The sequence below is a fragment of the Thermobia domestica genome, chromosome 6 (genome assembly GCF_964235325.1).
Source record: "Thermobia domestica chromosome 6, izTheDome1.hap1.1, whole genome shotgun sequence".
NCBI lineage: Eukaryota > Metazoa > Arthropoda > Insecta > Zygentoma > Lepismatidae > Thermobia > Thermobia domestica.
In genome coordinates this window covers 27,503,079-27,525,678 of record NC_137459.1, presented here as the reverse complement: position 1 = coordinate 27,525,678, position 22,600 = coordinate 27,503,079, and the positions used below count along the sequence as shown (strand labels likewise).

General features: G+C 36.0%; 1 protein-coding gene across 1 annotated transcript in view; it reads left to right on the top strand.

Moving 5' to 3' along the window:
- Positions 1-22,600, top strand: part of LOC145687902 (uncharacterized) — a 56,507-nt gene that overhangs the window by 7,739 nt on the left and 26,168 nt on the right. The window contains exon 3 of the mRNA XM_081761444.1: positions 11,311-12,560. Coding sequence (XP_081617570.1) covers positions 11,311-12,560 — 1,250 coding nt within the window. The remainder of the gene's footprint in view (positions 1-11,310; positions 12,561-22,600) is intronic.

The window sequence follows — 22,600 nt, the reverse complement described above, 5'->3', positions numbered from 1 at the left end:
TTTCCGTTCCGTGTTAAGTGATAGAATATTCAAGTATGATGTGGTACGCAAATACGAATATATTCAGTAATCCTACAGTTACAGCGTAGACAATTCATAAAGTTCACAGAATAAATACTAAAAAATTAAGACATTCATTAGGGAGAACTAATAGTTACAAAAATTTCTTTTATTATTGAAAACAGCGATCATAATGTTTTATTGAGATTGATGTGTTATTCCATTCGTAGCAAACAACATAACTGTTACCTTATATAGAAATAATATTTCATATGTTAGGATAAAAATTGGCAGCTAGACTCTGAGAATTTGTTTGTGCAACTCTGGTCACCATCAACTCTTGTGCTACATTAGAAATAGCGTTGCATTTGCAAATTGCGACCAACCTCAAAAAGACACGGAGTAGAGTGGCATGATTCCTTGCATGTCGCGTATGAACTCTCTCTTTTGCTGTCGTTAAAAATTAGCACAAAACGCAAATGTAAATACGTACTGGCTGGTAATACGCAACCAGAGGGTACCGCTCATTTAGAAATAAATTAAGGTGTGTATATATACATATTTGTAAATAAATAGCAAGTTAGTGCATGTGGAGAATCCGATTTTGGAACCGTTATTGACTGTTTTCACCTTTCTCAATGAGAGACTTATAGATCTTCTTTTATAATTGTTACTTGTTACTACCTAAAGAGCTTATAGGATGCATGTTTAATATTAATGAGACTGAACTCACCCTAACCACCCGTTTTTTTAAACTTGTTCTTGTACGTTTCAATGAGTGCTTGTCGTCATGCTATACGAGTCTTTTAAGGCAGTGATTTCCAACGGTGTGTAGCGAAATTTTAGAATTTGAAAAATATGATATTGTTATCTATAATGCCTCTAAACCTTAGAAGACACGTTTTGTTCTTTCGAGCCATGAAGTCTTCAGTAATAAGTTAAAAAGAGTTTTGAAACAGACTGTATCAGTCAACGGCAACATGAATGCTCAATTCTGCTTACAGATGCTAGTATTTTGATTTTCTAAATGTTTTGTTATCTTAAAAACTGAAGACACGATCTGAGAAAAGAGATCTGCTATTGAATTACAAAATTAGACCTCTAGGTTCAATTTGAATAATAGAATTTATCAGTTAACTGACTTCTAGTTTACAGAGAATCTACAAGTTTTATAGTGGTATAAAACATCCCCTCACGGGATAGCAATTTTGCTACTTGATTCACAGGTCGAACGAGTACCATGTGGAAGAGTTAGAATTGGATTTAAGACAGATTTCTGGGCTTTCGGCATCTATGGCCATGTTAGCCCGTCACTTTTGAAGAATGACGTCCTTCGGCGAGCACACTATCCAGGGCAAGGGTAGGAAGGAAACGTCCTGAGACTTATATATGTTAGGTACTACCCCGGCATTTGCCTGGTGTGTATGAGGGAAACCTCATTCATGATGGCTGGGCTGTAAAAGCTTTTTACACTTTCAACTAAGTGCCCCCACCGGGAATCGAACCCGGGACCGCTTGCAACGAAGGCGATAGCGTTGGCGACTACTTTACCCTGGGCCATGAGTTAGAATTGGGAAACACCTTACAGTGTGAACACAACTTCCAGTCCCGTCACCATTCTTCCTTCGTAGAACTGTTATTGTAGTTCCAGAATACGTTCGGATGTTGTAGTGCAAGTTAGATGAGATGAAGATGATGCTGATCAATGACCCACTGCATTCACCCACCTTATTTAAAAAAGTTTATCATAAACTTAAATTTATCTTCAGTTTCAAATTTTATTTTAATAGTTAATTACCGAAGATTGTGTGTTAGTATGTGTGTGGGGTCATGACTCGTCTCGCCAGTGTTGGTTCTGTTCGGTTTAATCCTCGTTTTTACTTACTATACTTCAATTCTTTCTTTAAAACACAGTCTGCAAAGTATAAGCTCATTTTAATTATCAGTAACATGTTTTTGAACTTATGACTTCAACAACAGTTCTTTTCAGATCAAAAGATCCAATATATTTCAGGCAAAAAAATTTCTTGTAGCCTTATATCTGGAGAACTATCACTTAACTCAGTATGATGTGTTTATTCCGTGGAAAATACGAATATTCGATTTAGGGGCCGTTCAAAAATTTTGTGGCTGCTAATCCAAAAACTAATTATTGGTCAAGATCGCAATGTTTTGATCCTTTCTTTTCTTTATATATATATATATATATCATTTCCAAATTCTTGTTCACTTCCTTCCGGCGGCTTGATGACACTTAGGTGAAATTTGTAGTCTTTATATATATACATAATTAGTGTGTCGATAGGGGGCTGAGTTGAAATCCAGTGTCTCTATTAACGTTGTTCGGTTCATGAACTATGGCAAGAGATTCGGCTACTATCCTGGTCCAGTAATTGGTGCTCTTGGTAATGATGGATGTGTCCTTAAATAAAACTTTATGGCCTTCTGTTAAACTGTGTTCAGCTAAACCTGATTTTTCTGGATGGAATAATCTAATGTAATTTTCATGTTCTCTGCAACGTTGTTCAATGGTGCGTCCTGTTTGTCCTATATAAGCCTTTCCGCATTCACAGGGTATACGATACACGCCTGGTGTCTTTAAGTCCAAGTCATCTTTAATCGGGCGAAGTAAGTTTCAGCCCCCTGTGGAACCCGGTCATCAGTACCACAGCAAAGAAATCGACACACAAACATCCAGATAACCCTCAGCCAATCAGTACCACGGACTACGGAACATTGCCAGCCAATCACAGCTCCAAGTTTTCAGATTGAAACAGCCAATCAAGAACCAGCATTTTCGCTAGTCCAGAGTATATATTACTTACATCCGCTGATCTCTACATAATTGCCCTGATGATGAGGACGATGACAGCTCTCGAAACGTTGGCCTATCCACCAGTTTTCACCTGGCTGATTGCCCGAGAAGAACTTTATCATATACGCCGCCAGGAAAGCTTCAAATCTTACTTCCGTGGAATAAGTCGAATAACCGGAATAAGTCGAATGTGATGAGCCTGATTTGATCGGTAAATTTGAGAAAACCGGTTTGGTTGTGGACATTAAACTCTCGGGGCGTCCTCGTGTTAGTCGTTCTACGGAAAACATAGCCATCGTGAGTGATAACATCCTGTGAAATCTGTTTGGCGACAATTACAACACTTGAATATTTCGAGAACTATCATGTAACGAATTCTGAAAGTCAATAGATGAAAATCGTGTAACGTTCAGTGTTGCTAACTTACTAGCACAGAAATGGCAGGCAAACCTCTTTAGTATTGCCCTACTGTCATATGTTTAGGTAACTTCCAACGTTCCGATAAACTACTTTCCACCAAATACGTAAATTTTCGCATCTTTCTTACATATGAGCTATGGCGTTGGCTGTAAGTTGATGAAATGAAATGAAACCTTTAACGTCTCACAATTGTCCTCGGATAAAGAGACGGATGATCAGTGGAAGTGAATGAGGATGAAAGAATTCGAGGAATGGAATTGTGGAAGGAAACGGGTGAATTGCGAAAGAAAATTACGGATAAAATGTGATTCGCCGTAAACTCACTTGGGATTAAACTAGGGACCCCTCGCACCCGAGATGAGCGTTATACCACCGACCCACTGTGTGTCCCTTTATTAAGTGTATATTAAGGTATACTTAAGAGTATGTGAAGTATATGCTGTTTATGCACAGAGCCCAACGCAAAATATTTGAAAGAGTCATTCTTTTAATATGCTTGGCATAATTTTTGACAGGAAACTTGTAATGGATTGAGAAGTGGCGAACTGTTTGAGATTTGAAATTTTATTTATTTAGACCCTTCACTACGATTATCAGCTTCCCCCCCCCCCTGCCTCTTGTTTATAAACGCTGTGCTGAAGATCCCTATTCACTGGTATGGTGTTCGCCTCTGTTACATGCGGTCCCTGGTTGGGTCCCAGCCAGGGTGGATTGATTTAAATTAGTCTGATTTAAATCACTTGATTTTTTAAATAAAAATCGTTGATTTAAATCAAATTCCGAGACAAAATAATTTAAAGTGAAAATAAGTGAAATCCCGTTTTTGTTCTGTTATTTCGGTTACGGAAGTTAATAATCGTAATACAATGAGACTCAAATGTACAGCATAGTATGAAAACAAGTGTCATACACAGGGGTAACGAAACAATCCTGCTTTCTTCTCTTCGTAACAATGAGTTTGGGTTTTTAAATCGTTAACTATTCCAACGGGGAAATCACCATCGACATTTAAGACGAAAATGCTTTCGTGTGCTCGTCTGCTTGTTTGTTCCCACATAATAGGACATATTTAGAGGGGTCCTATCCCCTCTCCGATTTTTTTCAAGACTTATAACTTTAGGCGAAATTTATGTATTTCGTGCCTCAAGCTAGTTCCAATTTTTATTTTTTTTTAATATGCCCCTACCAAATATCAGTAGCTTTTGTGAAAAAAGTGTCATTTTGATAAACGTTGCTATATTTTTTTCTTAATGCTTAACCTTTTAAATTATATTACCTATTTTTATTCTATTAAAAATCGAGTCTTCATTATTCGATTAAAAAGTATCAATAAACCTTTTTATTTCGGTTTTTTCAAGACTGGAGGCATTCTAGAACATGTTACATATGCTTTCACGCCTTTCTGCGTCGAAACATAGTGTGTGATATCATAAATTTAAAAAGATATTTTTTGTTATGCCTATTATTCTTATTTTTTGAAGGGCTTACATTTTGCATTCAAAAGACTGAAATTTTGCACACTCGTTCAGTGCACCCTTTAGTACTTTTAAAGATGTTTCAGATCTCTGCGTGAAAACAGGGGGGGGGGGGGTCCAGAGAGCAATTAAAAAGAAAAGATATTTTTAACAAAATAGCTTTTTTCGAGATTCAGATGGAGGCATATGAATGGTACCGTTTGAAAGACTATTCTATTCTGAAGAGAATGACGTACGAACCATGATCCTAGGATAAATAGGGATGTTTCAGGAAACAGGTACCTGAGATCCTGTTTTATATGGTAATCTGGGGTATTTGGTGGATATTATTTTTTACGGGTTTACTTTTGCACCTAGAAGATTGAAATTTTGCACATTTATTCAATGCACCCCTTAGTATTTTTCAGTATTTTAGATCTCTACCTTAAAACAGGGGGTTGGTCCAGAGGAGTAAAAAGTTAAAAAAGGATATTTTTAACAGAAAATCCCGTTTTTCGTGACTTTTCCGCCCCAGATACACGATGAAGACATTTGAATGGTACGATTGAAAATCTTTTATATATAAAGAGAATAATGGACAAATCTCGACCCTAGGATAAATAGGGATGTCTGATGAAATGTTTACATTACATGCGGGTTATCTGGGGCATTGTGGGGATGTTCTTAGCTCATTGTTAAATATCCCCCCCCCCCCTTATTATTCAAGACAGCTTGAAATTTTATACACACATTTAGTACATCCCCTAGTATTTCCCAGTTGATTTTGAGATGTGCGTTAACTCAACGGAGTCTAGAGGGGATCAAAATTTGAAAAAAAAATAAAAAAAATCCCATTTTCTCAATTTCCCGCTTCAGGGCCATCATAGGGAAATGTGAATGTTACCGTTTTAAAGCTTGTTCTATTCTAAAGAGAATGAGGTATGAACCATGATCCTAGGATAAATAGGGATGATGTTGTAGCTGCTTGACTGAAAGTCTATAATTTACCTTTTTTTTTTAATTTACCATTTTCGAATTGATATAGGTTAACAATTGGGGATTAATTCAAAATTCAACCCTAATACTTTCATTGAAATGGCATAATTAGCGTTTAATACTAATTCCTAATGCTTTTTCTTCAGTTTGCGACTTGTAATTTACTAGGAGAAAGATTTGATTTAAAATCAAAAAAATCGATTTAAATCAAAAAAATCAACAAAAATGATTTTAAAAAAAAAACATGATTTTTTTCCACCCTGGTCCCAGCTCACTCTAAGTGGGCTTTGCTGTGAACCAACATCCTGTGCGTGGATTTCTTAAGGGTTTCTTATTTTTTCATTCTACCCCTTTCATTTATTCTGATCATCACAGTCTCCTTTAGTTTACATGACATAACCGTTGGACGTAAAACAGATTTCGTTTCATTTTTGGAGCGTACTATGGAATAAAAGTGAACTACTTCTATTACCTTGTTACTTCCAGGGTATCCCACTCTATTTAAATTATATCTAAAAATGTATGTCCACAGAAGACTTAGTACAGTAAGTGTTGGCAATTCTTGATTAACCCTGAAGGTTAGGAAAGGTACTAAATTTCACAATGGATGAGTCATGTAATTTCGTGAACAGTACAAGTTCTGAAAGTTAGTTTTGGATCCACATAATATGGTGCTAGGTGGATAAAGCGTACCAGGTTCAAGTTGATTTTCAGCAGCTACGTTTTATCCATTTTCATCCAAAATTTCTTCTTTTGTAAATTTAATAAGTTTTTCAGTTTTTTCAATGTGTTTGGAGCTCCTTCGTGACTAAGCGGTTAGCATACGCGCCTTTGGCGTGGGAGACCCGGTTTCGATTCCCGGAAGGAGCCCATGTGGTTCGGATTCCACGTCAATCAGTAGGTCCACATGTTATATAGCCTCGCTGCTGAAAGGGACGTTAGATGCAAAATCATCAACTCTTTGAATGTGTTTATTGGTCAGCACTAAACATAATCAGTGTAAATTGCGTGTATAATAAACATCTGTGGAATTCGAGAACAGTTGTTACTGGAAGTACTGTGTCACATCTAACACAGTACCATACAGTACATTATCACATGTTTCTTTTCGGTCATTAGATTCAAAGGTACGAAACTAGCAATATGAGGAGGTGGGGTTAGTTCACGAATTTTGAAAATTTTACCTCGAAGAGGCAGAAGAAAGACGAATAAGTTTCATTGTGTTGGTATTGCTGTATGTAATATGTCAGACTGTGAGGTGATCTCAAAGTTTTGAAATCAGCTCGTATACGCAAAAATGTCTTAGTTTACATGAATCGGGAAATGCTTTAACTTGAATTGGGAAATGCTTCTGTTTGGAGATAGGTGGGGCCACCACCAGTTTGTACAGTCAGTGAGAAAAGTTCTTCCTGTTTGTTAAAATTTGTTTTTGGGATAACGGTGATACGACTGGAACGTACAGAAAATTATATTCTTTTTTAATTTACTGAAAACTTTACTCAAATTGACCTTTCATTCTGAAGTTATTTACGAAACTAATTTTACGAAACTAAACGGAAATAACTTTTGTCGCTGACTGTACACTCATGTCCAAAGTTATTGTCGCATGTCTATAAATATATTGTTATAGGAATATAATTTGATAACGAATTCGCCCGGTATTTTTTATAATAGTATGTGTATAATCGGCAAAGACATGTATGTGGAAAATTTCATGTCAAAAGAGCAGTAAATAAGAACAACAAAACGAAAATAAAACTGTCTTGTCCATTTAGCAACATTTTGTTGTACTCATTCTAATTTACGTATTTATAATTCTTTTCCTATGAAATTTGCCCTAAATATACATTTCCCGATTATACACATAGCATTAGTATTAAAAGTACCCTGCAAAATCATTATCAAATTATATTCTTACAAGAAGGCAGTTATAGATATGTGACAATCATTTTGGACATGAGTGTACATATTGAAAGGAGCACAGTGGATCATGGTATAGCTCTCACCTTTGGTGCAAGGAGTCTCTGGTTTGATTTCAGGCCATGTGTGGATTTTCTCTGGATTTTCTTAGTTTTCATTAATCATTTGTACTTTTTAGCCTAAAGGTCATAAACGTGGGACCTTAAAGATCCATACAACGCTCTACATATCAACGTTATATCATAAGCATAGTGGCAATTGCATCACTGAGTGGAAAAAGGGAATAAGTGCATCAGACCTAAGTTTTCAAAAACGCTAAAAAAAACCTTCTCGAGGCGTTGTTTGTATTTGTTGCAAAAAGTGTATAATTGATTACTTGTAGCAAAAGAACTAACAAACACTAAGACAAGAAGAAGAATCTTGTATTGCAGCATTGCAATTGGTTAGATAAGCTTAAAAATGGAAAAAGTATTCCCTTTTTCCAATCAATTTGAGTTGGACGCAATTGTAATTGTGTGTATGGTATGTAATGTGCAGTTTGTGATAGAAAGCTTTGAAAATGTGAATGCTGAATACAATGTTATGTGTTAATCTTGGATATATGTATCCGAACTATCACGCATGTTAGGTTCCTAACACTTTTATTGTCACCATTCGTTTCTTTTTTATTTTTTATTTATTTTTTTTTTATTACAGCACATGTTATTCGTACAGCAAGAAAAGTTATACAATAGACAGCTGTACAAAATACGTTGTCACAATAGAATGGCTTTACATAGGGTCCTATCCGTCTGCATCTTCGTCTTCTACAGTTTCTTGGTCAGTGGTTTTCCATGAACAAATCATCCTATAAAACTGTTTGTATTGGTCAGGTATTCATTTGATGATTTGTGAAGAATCGTATATCTTTCTCTGATTGAACGAGACTTTCCAATCGTATGCCTTTGACGTTGGTAGTGGAACGTTTGTGACATTACTTTTGAGTAATCGAAAAATATCAGTTCTTAGTCCATTGATAAACTTATGAGCTTGCACATAACCTAAAGATTCTGCTTTATAAACAGTGTCTCTATTTACTTACTTGGAATTTCACTGTTTTGTCTACAATGCTACCTGAAGATTTCTTGTAAAACGGTTACCAACAATGTTTAAAGTCTAAGATTTCTTCATTGACAACTTCGTAAACCTGAAATGGAGTATCAGTCTTTCTTGCATTCGTAATCATGTGGTTATATTGTGCTGGTAGATAAATGCGATTGTGTCGTTTGAGTTCTCGTTTGATTATAGCAAAATTTCGGTCACATGGTAAAAACTGTGACCTCCGGCAGGCAAATATTGCTGTATAGTTGTGAACCGTTATGACACTGTCAGGCTGAAAAGCATTCATGTCATTGTATGATTGCAGTTTTGGCATTGTATGGTCACCACTTGTATCACTGAAAACATGTAAATGTGTAACTGATTGGGGCAAAAATTTCTCTAAAGATTGTGCAATGCAAAGTATCGTAACGTCAGCTGAGGGCTCTAGTAGTTGTCTACTTACACACAGTCTCACAGTTGTGGTGGTATCCTATAGTGAGTGGAAGAAGGATACAAGAAACTTAGTTATTCCCTTTTTCTAATCAGCGAGAGATTTTGTTTTCTACATTGGTCATATAGAGTTGCCCAAACATTCCTATTTTCTACTCAACGATGTAACTATCTTAAAAGAACACATCTGCTATCTCAGGTTAAAATCGCAAAAAAAAAAAAGTACTTATTCCCTTTTTCCAATCAGTTGTTCAATTAGAATAGTAAAGAACCAATAAAATTATAGTACTCTTATATCTTTTACACAAAATCAGATTGAGAATTTAGATTAAACCCAAGGGTGAATGTGAAAAAGTCGCATGGAGTCTTGTAGTTAATTTTTCCCCACACATATGAGTTCTTGTATAACTAAGTTTGTGTTGATATCACTGACACTTAATTTATTATTGATTTATTCTAAAAGGGCCTATCCGTTTGCAGTGATTTCAAGACTTTGGGGGAGATGGCTGAAATTTAGCCCAAATGTAGAAAAGGCTATGTAGATTCTATATTTCAAAAGCAAATTGTCTTAAAATGGATGGAACATAGTCAAAAAAGCACGAAATATTAACATTAATGTCAATGGAAAATTCAATGAAAAACAAACATTTCCTTCACTTATCTAAAGAAAAAGAGAGGGACATGGCTGAAAATCAGCTTAAATATTGAAAACTATGTAGATTCTGTATTTCAAAAGAAAGTTGTCCTAAAATGGATTCGACTTACTAAATAATCAGGAAACATTAAGTTAATGTCAATAGAAAATCAATGAAGATATTGAAGTCGTCCACACATCTCAAAAACTATAATAAGGAGATGGCAAATTGAAAGCTTGTTCCAAAGACTTAATGAATACCTTAAAACGATGTATATAATGTAAGGTAAATATGAATAGAACATTGTCAAACGTCGAGTAAAATCAATAATAATGAAGTATCTGCATCTACTGCGAATTTCCAGGGCGCCCCACGCGAAGGTTACGTGCTTGAAATATCTCACATTTTGATTTGGTACGCAACGTGACTTTTGACTAGCCCTTATGGCAGACTGGATAGGCCCATTGTAGCGTATGATTACAATATAACACTGACCTAAAGTAGTGGTAAATTCTTTTCAACTGCCCTGATCTTATAGCTTGTCCAGATCATTATTTTACTTTTTTATTATTTATTCTTGCTCACTTTTGCGACTGTTGTCTGCAAATGCGCCTTACATATTACTATACATGGTGTGCGCATGGTACGGTCAGTTTTGCTTACTGCCGCCTTATATACAGGGTGCGGCACGTAAAACCGGCCCGTCGTAATGTCATGGTATATTGCGTTTCTAGCGACAATTAAATTATTTTCAGCTTCCTACCAAGAGATAGCGTGTCAAGCCGGGGTTGAGACACGTATATGTTGAACATATAAAATGAAATGCAATGTTTTCAGGGGCTGAAATTGTCCGCCCACTTCAACACACTTCTGAGTATATGTGAAGAGATTCATACACTTGTCAGTTGATTACATCCTGGATGGAGTCTTGAGTTCTTCAATTGTTTGTGGATTTGTATCATTTAGGCTCTACTCTTCCCTTTAACAGTCCTCACAAGGCAATGGCAACACGCTCGGTTATAGGATACGGCATTACCACACACTCAGCCGACTCCACACAACGAGACCTACTTCTCAACTGGTTTGGACACGTTTCACTGGCTGCGACTGCAGCTGCTTTACACGTGCACCTACAGGATACGTGTCTCAACTCCGGCTTGACACGCTATCTCTTGGTAGGAAGCTGAAAATAATTTAATTGTCGCTAGAAACGCAATATACCATGACATTACGACGGGCCGGTTTTACGTGCCGCACCCTGTATAAACATATGCGATGTAAACGGGAAAAAATATCTTTGTACAAGATGAGATTTTACTCGTTACATAGTTCTTTCTAAATTACATAACATTTCAAGTAAACAAAAGGTAATACTGTGTTATTTTGGTCATTATTTGCTTGAAAACTTCTCATTTTTTTTCATAGGTAGAATAAATGTAAAAAAATGTATTTATAGTAAGATATGATATATATTGAATTTTTTAAATTTGTAATTTAAGGTGAGATAACAACATAGTTAAGACCTTCATTACCATTTCAGCGCCCAAGGACTTCCCAGCCACAACTGACACCGAGCTAGCTGCGCTTGCTGCAGAGGCTGGACTAATAGATCCTCAGCCAACGGATGAAACTTCAAAGGCAGAACCAATGGATACTTCTGAAAGTTTGAAAGAGATTCCAATTCCAGATTCAACAACGTGGTCTTTCAATGGAGGATCTGAGGGCAGTCAGAAGTCCAGTGATCATGTTTCTACTTGTGACTTCGAATCAGACATATCTTCCCTGGAGAGTGTCATTTTCAGATCCTCCCAGGATTCAGACCAAGGTGGTTCACAAGACGCTCGAAGCATAGGATCTCTTACTACCATAATCCGTGAGGAGCCAGGTGCTCGAAGTAGTCAGGAGCTTAGTACTCCAAGTGAAGGGAGTATAGATAATAGCCAAAGAGATGACAGCTTCGACAACCCTGGAAGTGTATTAAATTCAGATAATCCAGAAAGTCCAAACCCAGAGAATCCTTACAGTTCCCCCAATCCTGGCAGTCCAGATGGCGGAAATCCAGGAAGCCCAGTAGGTGGGAACCCTGGCAATCCAGGTAACCCAGGTAATCACAGCCCTGGTAATCCAGGTAACCCAGGTAATCATAGCCCTGGTAATCCAGGTAACCCAGGTAATCACAGCCCTGGTAATCCAGGTAACCCAGGTAATCACAGTCCTGGTAATCCTGGAAGTCCTAATCCTGGTAACCCTGAAATTCCAAATCGAGCAGAAGAAACTTTATATTCTCAGGAATCGCAGCAGCCTAGTGTAGTAACATTAACTGGCAGTACATCGGAGTTGCCAGAAAACCCATTCCCATCTGACTTTGAATCACAAAGTGACATTGAAGGAGGCAGGTCTGTTAGCCAAAGCAGTGTTTTATCTAGTGACCTAGGACTTCTTGGTGAAGAAAGTAGTGTCAACTTGAAGACTGAAGGCACAAGACAAGAAGAATATCGGTTGTTAGGTGCTGGGGTTGGTCTCCTAAATAGTGAAGAAAGTTTACAAGTGCCGAAAAGCTATCCAGGTGCAGTGGACGATGAACTTCAGCGGACAAAACAAGAACCGTTAGACCCTGTAAATAGTGAAACTCCTTCAGGTGTGAGTAGTATTGCTGGTGTACCGTTAGTGGAGTCGTCCAACGCTTTAACCACATTGGCTTCCGCCGCAGTTAGTTCAGCGAATAGCATGACGAAAACAGATCTGAGCGAATCCGTATCAGCCAATGGTATTAAAATAGAAGATCAGCAGGTACGTATAAGTATTGAACGAACTGTAATATATTATAAATTAGCAGTTTCTTAGTAATAACTAGGGCAACCCAAAAGCATTAAAAGCATAACAGCAATTTACACGCATGGTTTGTACCTTGAACATGGTTGTGGTTGTCTAAGGGTCTAGAAGAAACTAATTTTAAAAGCATAATTTTAGAAAATAAAGCATAAAGCATAATTTAAAATATATAGCACAATTCTTGAAAAATCCTGTTTAACTGCAAGTTTATCATACTGTATTAATATTTTTTAAAATCAATATTTGCAATGTAAAATCATTGAGAACATAACAACGCAACAATGAAAGGCTTATTTTTATTTCTGGAATTTTTCGATGTAATCTTTTGATGTGGAGAAAAGAAAAAAAAAAAGTAAAAGAAGAAAACTTTCCGTCAACAATGAATAGTACACAAGAACTCCACACTATATTGATATGTTTACCTCTTGAACTTAAGCACTTTCTGTATTTTTTGGTAACATCTTTTACTTTCTCTTTCTGTATATATGCACCTCTAAGGCGCACAAAAGTGATAGAAAAAACTGAATCGAGTAAAGCATATCTTTTTACAATCCATTAAGTAGAGAGTTCATTAAATATGAAAGAAACTGGTTGCATAAAATATTAATAAATAGATCAAGATATTTAGAATATTTAATGTACAGTATAGTAAATATTATACCTTATACACAATTAACGTAAAACAATGATTCAAATTAACAACAAAGCATAATTTGAAAAAAAATAAAACATAATGTGGGTTGCTCTAGTAATAACTAAACACCGTGGTGTTACAGCCCGCGAATAGACAGATATTGATTTGGTGATGTGTGGTCAGCATATCGGCATCCATCTGTTATGCCCTCAGAAGTGTAGTGAAATGAAGTAGAGCCTTAATTTACTTACGGGGCCACGGTGGCTCAATGGCAGAGCGTTCACCTCTAGCGCATGGGGTTCTTGGTTAGATCCCAGCTCGCGCCAAGCGAGCTTTGTGGTGGACGAACACCGTGTGCATGGGTTTTCTCGGGGTTCTCCCGTTCCTCCCACTTTATTCATTTACTTTTTCGTTTTTCATTATAGACCACAGAGGATGACTGATTGTTGTAAATGATTAACGGATGAATTGGTAGAATGAGGATGAGCAAACAGAACCCTAAAAAAAAAAAAAAAAAAAAAAAAAAGCGGTACGATGTTGTTTACTACCTGATACCGAATAACTGACTTTTCGTATAACAGATGAAGGCCTTATATCCATGAGCCGCCTTGACCCCCCCCCCCCCCAGAAGCTTTTCCATTATGGCCCATTCCATCTCAATTCAGGCAGGTATATGGAAAATTGACTAGGTGACTATCTCTGTTTTTTTGAAAAAGTGTATTTGGTAACCCTGTTGAAGATATGAAACCTGCAAAGAGGATTTTCCCAGAAAAAAAAAAAATGTCTTCGAGTTATGGACTAATGAAATTCGGACGAAAATCACTATTTGTAATACAAAAGTGGATGAGCAAAATCTTGAAAGACACGTAGTTCAGTAACTACACGTGATAATTGGATGATTCTTTTTTTATTTAAAAGTGCTCAGATTACATTTGAGGTTCTGATATAAAAAGCACGAATTACAGTCCAACAAGAGTATTTTGTAAACACCGGAAAACTTAGTAAAAAGTAAAATGCAAGAATTTTGACATTTATTTTCCGTATGAAAGAATAACCGTATTATTGTGCCACAATATAATACTCCTTTCATTTTCGCCTGAAATTAGGGCGGATTTTTCCAAAAAGCCATTCTTAAAAAATCTGAAAATCTGCCCGAACGATCTATCATTGTTCCCTATGTGAATCATGCAAACAGAAATGGAGATATTTGTGTAATAAATATTTCGCAAAATTTTAAAATATTGTGTTGGACAGGGGCCGGCTATGCAACCGCACATAGCATTGGCACCTGTAATGTATGCAACCACGATACTGGAATTGTTTCATAGTATTGTGCAACATGTACCTAGGTATGATGCAAGAATATTGCAGTACATCAAACGCTCTGGAATAGCTCCCATTTGACATTATGACTGCATTGGAGATACATTGCATTGTGTGAAGTGTTGTATGTCAACGATATTACCCATTGTGCATGTCAATGCATCGTCTTGTTCGTGTTTCACAATAGATATACTATCTAATGTATATAAAAGTTAGTTAGAATTGCAGATATGTCTTCACAATATAGCACCAAGAGAGTTAAGTACAGAGATTATCTAAAAAGACACAAGAAAGTAATAAGACTATTCATGGCTTTGGATTAATTGTTTTAACAAAAGAGACACTGACCAAAGCTTAAAACTTTACTTTATTTTAAATTATAATTTGTAACTGTTTCGGATATCTAGCATATCCTTCTTCAGACACGATCGAAATTAATGAAAATACAGACATATATATAACAACATTTATATATGTGTCTGTATTTTCATTAATTTCGATCGTGTCTGAAGAAGGATATGCTAGATATCCGAAACAGTTACAAATTATAATTTAAAATAAAGTAAAGTTTTAAGCTTTGGTCAGTGTCTCTTTTGTTAAAAGAAAGTAATATTCAAAAGTAACACGAAAAATTTTACTGTTGTTGGTGATCTTGCAGAGTCATTACAAAATTATTTTGGATCACAAGTACAAGTAAACAGTGCTGATAAGTTCTGCAAAAACTGTTTTATTTATTACAAGGCTCAGATCGAGAAACCAACTGCTTCGGTTGAACCAAATAGTGCGATCATTATTACAGATCAAATGACTGCAGATGACGATTCAGTGACTTCAGATCCAATCTACGTTCCAACTAGTGCAGTGATTGCAAGTGAAGGAAGAAAGAAGAGTCACGTACGTAAAACGAAAACCAGAAGAACTAGAAAACGTGTTTTCGACGGCAGTGTCTGGAAAATTACAAGATGCTTTTGGTGTGAGTGTACAGTGTTCCTCAAGAAGTTCGTCCGAGAGTTGCAATAATTGTCAAATGTGGTTTTCCAACATCACTTGTGCAATAGAAATCATCCTATCGTGAAAAAGTACGACTTCTTAGTATCGTGCCTGAAACTTTCAGTAAACGCATGATCATCGAACTCATCCCGTCTGCGACAAAGTATCTAATAGATAAGTCACGCAAAGTGAAAAAAGAAAAGGGTATGTGGGCAACGTCAGATCCGTACCAAGGACACCCTTTACCAACCGCTTACCTCGAGACTGCATTGTCATATTACGTAGATGATGATAACCCACCTGGGTTTTTGACCTTTCTGTTAGTATAGTATTGGTACAACTAAGGTGATCACATTGAAAGTTATTTTTATCAGATTTTGAACTTTTTTTAGGCGAATTATATGCTTTCATGTTAAGGTAGTCAACAACATTCAACATAAGACCTTTATAAAGTTCTGAATGTACTGAATAAATGAATTTAAAAAACTCAGCTTGAGATAATTATACAACAAATTAATATGTGGATTATGCTTATAGCCTATTTGAAGTAAAATAAGCAATTTTGTATTTTAGAAAATACTTTCCGTGAATAGTGTGCTTCCTGACTCGTCGCCGCCAAGGGACGTTATCCCTCATACGTTGACAGGTTTAAGATCACAGGTGCCGCTACTAACAGTAAATATGTAAATACATTAGTAAAACTATTAGTATTATTTCTTACCTTTCACGGTAACAAAAGTATTCAGTAATTTTTTTTTTCCAACAACAGTTCAGTCATTTGTTGCTACCCTTCAAATACGCATTCTGTAGAATCAACACCAGCAATAGCGTAAAAATTCTTGTCAAAATTAAGAAGCTTAATGCTCGGAGCTCCCGAGACTACGTAACGCTTACTATTTTAAGTGCTGAATTCAAACTTCAGTATTAATGGAAGTTTCGATGTACAGTAAAGCAAGCTGCATTTTCAAGGAAAAACCGTCGTGAAAGAAGTGTTCGGGAAATTCCCGCAATTGAACCTACAAGGCATCGAAAGAGAATACTTCAATAAAACTATTTATTTTACGCTGGAAGATAATTAATTTCATTTATGACATTTTGAAACGTTTACTTTAATAAAATATGAATTATAGGCCTATCTTTGTTAATTGTTTTAAATTAATTTTCAGGAAAGAACCGTCTTGCACAAGTGCTCGGGAAGTTCCCGTAATTGAACGCACAAAGCATCGAAAGTGAATTTCAACAATAAAACCATTTATTTTACGTTGAAAAATATTTATTTCGTATGAGAGATTTTGATGAATTATGTCTTAAATTAATATAGCTATTTGGTATTCATATTTGGCGAACGTCACAGGCTCCTGGGATGACTCGATCTACATTTGTGTGCCTGTGCGACACAGTTTTTTTTTTTTTTTTAATTTCAGGATACAAGCTGAAGACACTAAATTTTCTGCATAGATTTTTTCGGCATACCAACGTAAAATTACAAACTGGTGCCCTTTCTTTCCTTTTTTGTTTTCTTTCTTCAAAATAGCGGATATCCACGCTACAAAGGGCAGTTTTCGGTCTTTCAAGTTAAAATTTTCAAAGTAGAAGCACGAGAGATTAAATTAGCTGTATATATTTTGGCGGCATAAAATTTTTAAATGGCGACCATTATTCACAGTGAAACCTGTCTATGTTGGCCACCATCGGTTCCATTGAAAAGAGGCCAACTTAGACAGGTGGCCAACTTACAGAAAATAAGTGTGATTGGTGTATTTTTAAAATAGGATTTCTAGTATTACTTGATTGTAAAATTTTAATAAGCAATGACACGTCAGCTACTTTTAAATAATGTATATAGAATAATTATAACAATATACATTACTAGAAAGAAATAATACAATATGTTTAATACACACAATTCATTCAACTTTCTACGTTTTGAATCCATTATGAATTCATGAACTCAATACATCTCCTTCCACTGAACACACAGATCACTGAATACACACACACAGAAATCGGAAGTAGCTCCTTTGCCGTCTGTAGAGGAAGAAACTTTCATCTGAACTGACTAAACAGTGACAAGTATTTTCTGTAGATACCTTTCGAAAAATAGCAAATCAGTTATTAATAACAAATGTATTCATGGCGGTTCATTCTAGACGTATTTCTTTTATTCCTTTTGGCACATATGTACATTCTGATTTTGTAGTTAGCTATCTCTTGTTAATAAGCTACAAGTGTTTCCCTCGGAGCAAAAGATGTTTTCAGAAAATCTTATTGGAATTCATGTCTCATTACAAGCCGTCAGGTGGCCTAGAGTTGACACTTGAGATGGTTAGCTTTAACCTTGATAATTTTCCGGAATTACTAAAGCTCCCCACTGTTGAAAGGAGCCGATATAGCTAATGGTTTTACCAAAACAGACAGGGTAAACAAATACGTACAACCATTTCCTGAATACCTGTACGTGCTTTTTCCTATTCACATCTTCCTTCACCACCCCATTATGAGGGTAGCGTTCTGGCCATTGACCTCCAAGAACAAATAGTGGAAGTCTTCTTTATCTCCAGTCACAAATGCAGAACATCTGCCTCTCATATGGAAATACGAAAGAGTTAAGAAAAATAACAAAACGGTATTTTGCGTGGCCAAGATACACAGGTAAATTTATCATCATCATAGGGTAACATTGCTTCAAAGTGGCTAACTTCCAAGATAGACAGGTGGCCAACTTACAGAGTAATAAGTAACAAATGTCTTATGGGGATAATGCAGGTTCAAGATAAGCAGGTGGCCAAGTTGACAGGTTTTACTGTAACAGGTATCCATGCTACAGGGTGCAATTTTCGGACTTTTTAAGTTAAAATTTCGAGGGTAGAAGCACAAGACATTCTAAATTTGCTGTATAGATTTTTTCGGCTATCTGATATAAAATTTCAAAATGGCGGCCATTTTTTCAAAACAGCAGTGAATAGAAAATTGTTGCAAGTTGTGACAATGACAATCTTGAAATGTATATCATATTTTAACATTTTTACCCCAAAAACATTGAAATATTTCGAAAAAATCCAATTAAACCCGAAAAAACCCACATGGGCCCAGGTGGGTTGGGTTTTTTCAAAAATACCCGTTTCTTTTTCAAACCCTGGTTCTAGACAAAGTCCGAATCAAAAAGAAGATGTTTCTGTATATGAAAACGGTGAAAAAGTAAAAAGGGTTAAACGTTTTATGACCCGCTCCATTAAAGCCGCCTTCAGATTGATGAATGAAGGTAATCCTGATATAAAGATGTCTATTTCTAAATTTTACTCTTTATGTCCCAAGTGGGTTAAATGTCAGCCGGTGAAACAAACATGCACATGTATTTATTGTACCAATATAAATCTCATATGTACATCCCAGAACAATCTTACTGATCGGAAGATAGTAGATACAGATCTGCACTCTTTGTGTCTCTGTGGCGATCCTACCGAGAAGTGTTGGTTGCAAGAATGTGAGAAATGCGCAAGACTAAATGCAATTTCGGAACAAAGTTTAGAGATACGAGATACTGATGGAATCACGTATGCACCATGGGATAGCGGAAATCTTGTGAAAAAGCTGGAAACCTAAATAGATTTTTAAAGCATGTAAAGTACTGGATTTGAACAGGAATAACTCATAGCTATATTCGAAAAATCCAGGGAGAAAGTATAGCAGAAATAAAAAGATCTACACTTCTTGAAACATCCTTGGTATTGCATTTCGATTTTGCCGAGAACTAGTCTGTTGTTTTGCCAGATGAAATCCAAAGTTCACAGATATCTATATTTACGTGTGTAGTGTACTTCAATGGCAACACAAAAAGTTACGCGGTAATGAGCAATGACTTGCAACATGATAGTGCTCATGCACTTTGTGCAATCAAACTGATATATCAAGATGTTAATAAAACCACCGACTCATACAATGAATTGTTCATAATTTGTATTTCAGATGGAGCTGCTTCTCATTTTAGAAACAGGTTCCAGCTGTATGAGCTTGAAAAACATTTCCAAGACGATTCAATCAAGAGAAGATGGATCTTCTCGGCAACGGGACACGGAAAAAATGCATGTGACGGTATAGGTGGGCTCTGCAAACATTACGCAACAACGTTTAATCTTCGAAATGACCCAGTAAGAGCTATAAGGGATGCAGAATCGTTTGTCAACACGGTTTCGGAACTTATCAAAGGCACAAGGCTCTTATTATTAAGTGCACGTACTATTCAAGACTTCAGAAATCCAAAATCACAAGAGTGGGCCAAAGTTAAACCTGTGATTGGTATTCAGTCTAGTCATTTTTGGCAGGTCGACAATACAGGCACATTCATGGCAACAAGCACGAAACATGTACTCGGAAAAAAAAAAAAATACAAGTAGCTAACAGTTCCAAAAGAATATATTATACTCTGAATGACCTTCAAATTGGAGATTTTGTCGCTTGTGTCTATGATAAGCAGTGGTGGGCGGGTCAAGTAGTTTCACTCTCACAAGAATTTCGCGATATTACAGTGTCTTTTATGATTCCTCATGGACCTGCAACTTCCTTTAAATGGCCAGCTGAAAACGATGAGTGTAACGCTAATTTGAAAGATGTTCTTCAAAAACTCATTCTGCCGTCTCCTAGTTGTGCCTCAGCACGCTATTACAAGTTCCTTCCCAAAGAAGTGATACTGGTAGAAGACCTCTTTGCTTCAACATGACTTACAGAGAGAGAAGCCAGTGTGTAATAATTAACTATGCTATTGATTAATTTTTCATGTTATTTATACATACCACAAAATTGTTTAAATCAACCACTTTTTGTAACATGTTAAATTCCATACATATTCTAGTATACATTTATAAAAGAATATTGCATCATTGCACGTTTCGATTTACTTCTTCAGACGATGCAAAATTAAAAAGAAAAAGAACTATCACGCCAAGCGTGGTTGCATAGCCGGCCCCTGTGCAACACAATATTTTAAAAATTTGCGAAAAATTTAACACACAAATATATCCATTTCTTTTTGCATGATTCAAATAGGAAACAATGAAAGATCGTTCAGGCAGATTTTCAGATTTTTCAAGAATGGCCTTTTGGAGAAAATCCGCCCTATTTTCAGGCGAAAATGACGTTTTATCATACTTTCACTCATGTTTTCTCACCCATGTGCCATCGTAGATGGGAAACAAAATTATCTATAGGGATCCCAGAAGGAGTATTATATTGTGTTAGAATAATACGTTTATTCTCTCATTCTTTCATACGGAAAATAAATTTCAAAATTCCTGCATTTTACTTTTTTACTAAGTTTTCCGGTGTTCACAAAATACTCTTGTTGGACTGTAATTCGAGCTTTTTATATCAGAACCTGAAATGTATTCTGAGCACTTTTAAATAAATAAAAGAATCATCCAATTATCACATGTAGTAACTGAACTACGTGTCTTTTAAGATTATGCTCATTCACTTTTTTATTACAAATAGTGATTTTCGTCCGAATTTGGTTAGCCCATAACTCGAAGACAATTTTTTTCTGGGAAAATCCTCTTCGCAGGTTTCATATCTCCAACAGGACTACCAAATATATATATATATATATATATATATATATATATATATATATAATTTTTTTTTTTTCAAAAAAATTGGAGATGGTAACCTGTCACCCCCTCTGCCTGAATGGAGATGGAATGTTTTATGCTGGGTATTTTCCATTAAAATCATCTCAAAACTGTAAGTTGTATCATAACTCGAGATCAATACGGTGTAGTATATTAAGTAAAATTTAACTTCATTCTTAATTTGGAAACTAATTTTTCTTACTTTGCGTATGTTCAACTTACGTGTGAGGCGTCCTGAGTAGTAATTCGAACTCAACGAAGTTTTGTTTCCTGAGAATGCACATTGAACGATCAAAATAATCAGTCATGTATTTTGAGACTATTTTCTGAAAGGAACGACTTTCTCAAGCTATACATATAGGCACAAGAGCTTGAGTACCACAGAGTAGTTCAGCATTACTAATCGAACACCTCAAATGCAATTTCCGGGAGTTCCCATTACACGTTACTTTTGTTGAGTTCGACCTTACCACTCGGAACACCAGTTACCGTGAAAGGAATTAAATTGCTTTTAAGTAGAAGAAAAGTACTCAGGCTCGTTTCCTCATTTTGAAGTGAATTCGAAAATAGCATCTGGTGGGAAGTGTGTACTTTTGGTGACGAATACACTATCATTAGTGTCTTTCAGAATCTGGTAAAATCAATATAAGAAATTGATAAACTTAAAATTAAGAACTTTGACTCAAAAAATCATACTAATGAAAGGAAGAAAAAGCATCAATTTGTGTACAGATAAAAGAAATTGTGGTAAAACTGCATGAAACGATATATGTTTGGAAAGTATGTTCAAGAAGTAATGCATAGAATTTTCTTATAGTCTTCTATTACTTCTACTTCTTATAGTAATAAATAATAATAATAATAATAACTTTTCAGTGTATACTGTAAAATACAACCACGGATTAATAAATTTTGATATGCTCTGCGTACACGTGTAGTTAAGATGCGCCTAAATTACGTGTTAGTCGGAAATCGTGTTACGTGTTGCTGTTTGTAGGAAATCGACCTTTTGGACCTTGTTGAAAACACTGAGGTGTGTTTGTTTTATGCGAGCAATGGGGTCCTTCATAGTCAACAAATATCGACTTTTGTGATAATGGATATTTAGATATAGACGATCGAATCGAGAAATTTTTAGGACGAGACCTAAGAAAGTAAAATAGTACCACGCAGTCTGTACTTTGTCGTAACAAAATCATGGGAAACCATTGACATTGACGAAAAGAGAGCGGAGCAGAATCCATTCTGACGTTAAGGTGAATGCAAGGTACTTCCAAGAATCCATTCTGACACCTATCTATCGGAGAGAGATTCCACAATTGTATAGAATGTACGCGAACCCGGTGATGATCCATATAGACGAGACTTCGAGTCATACCGCAAAAACGTCACTACGTTTTTATCATTAAATGACAGAGGAATTAGGA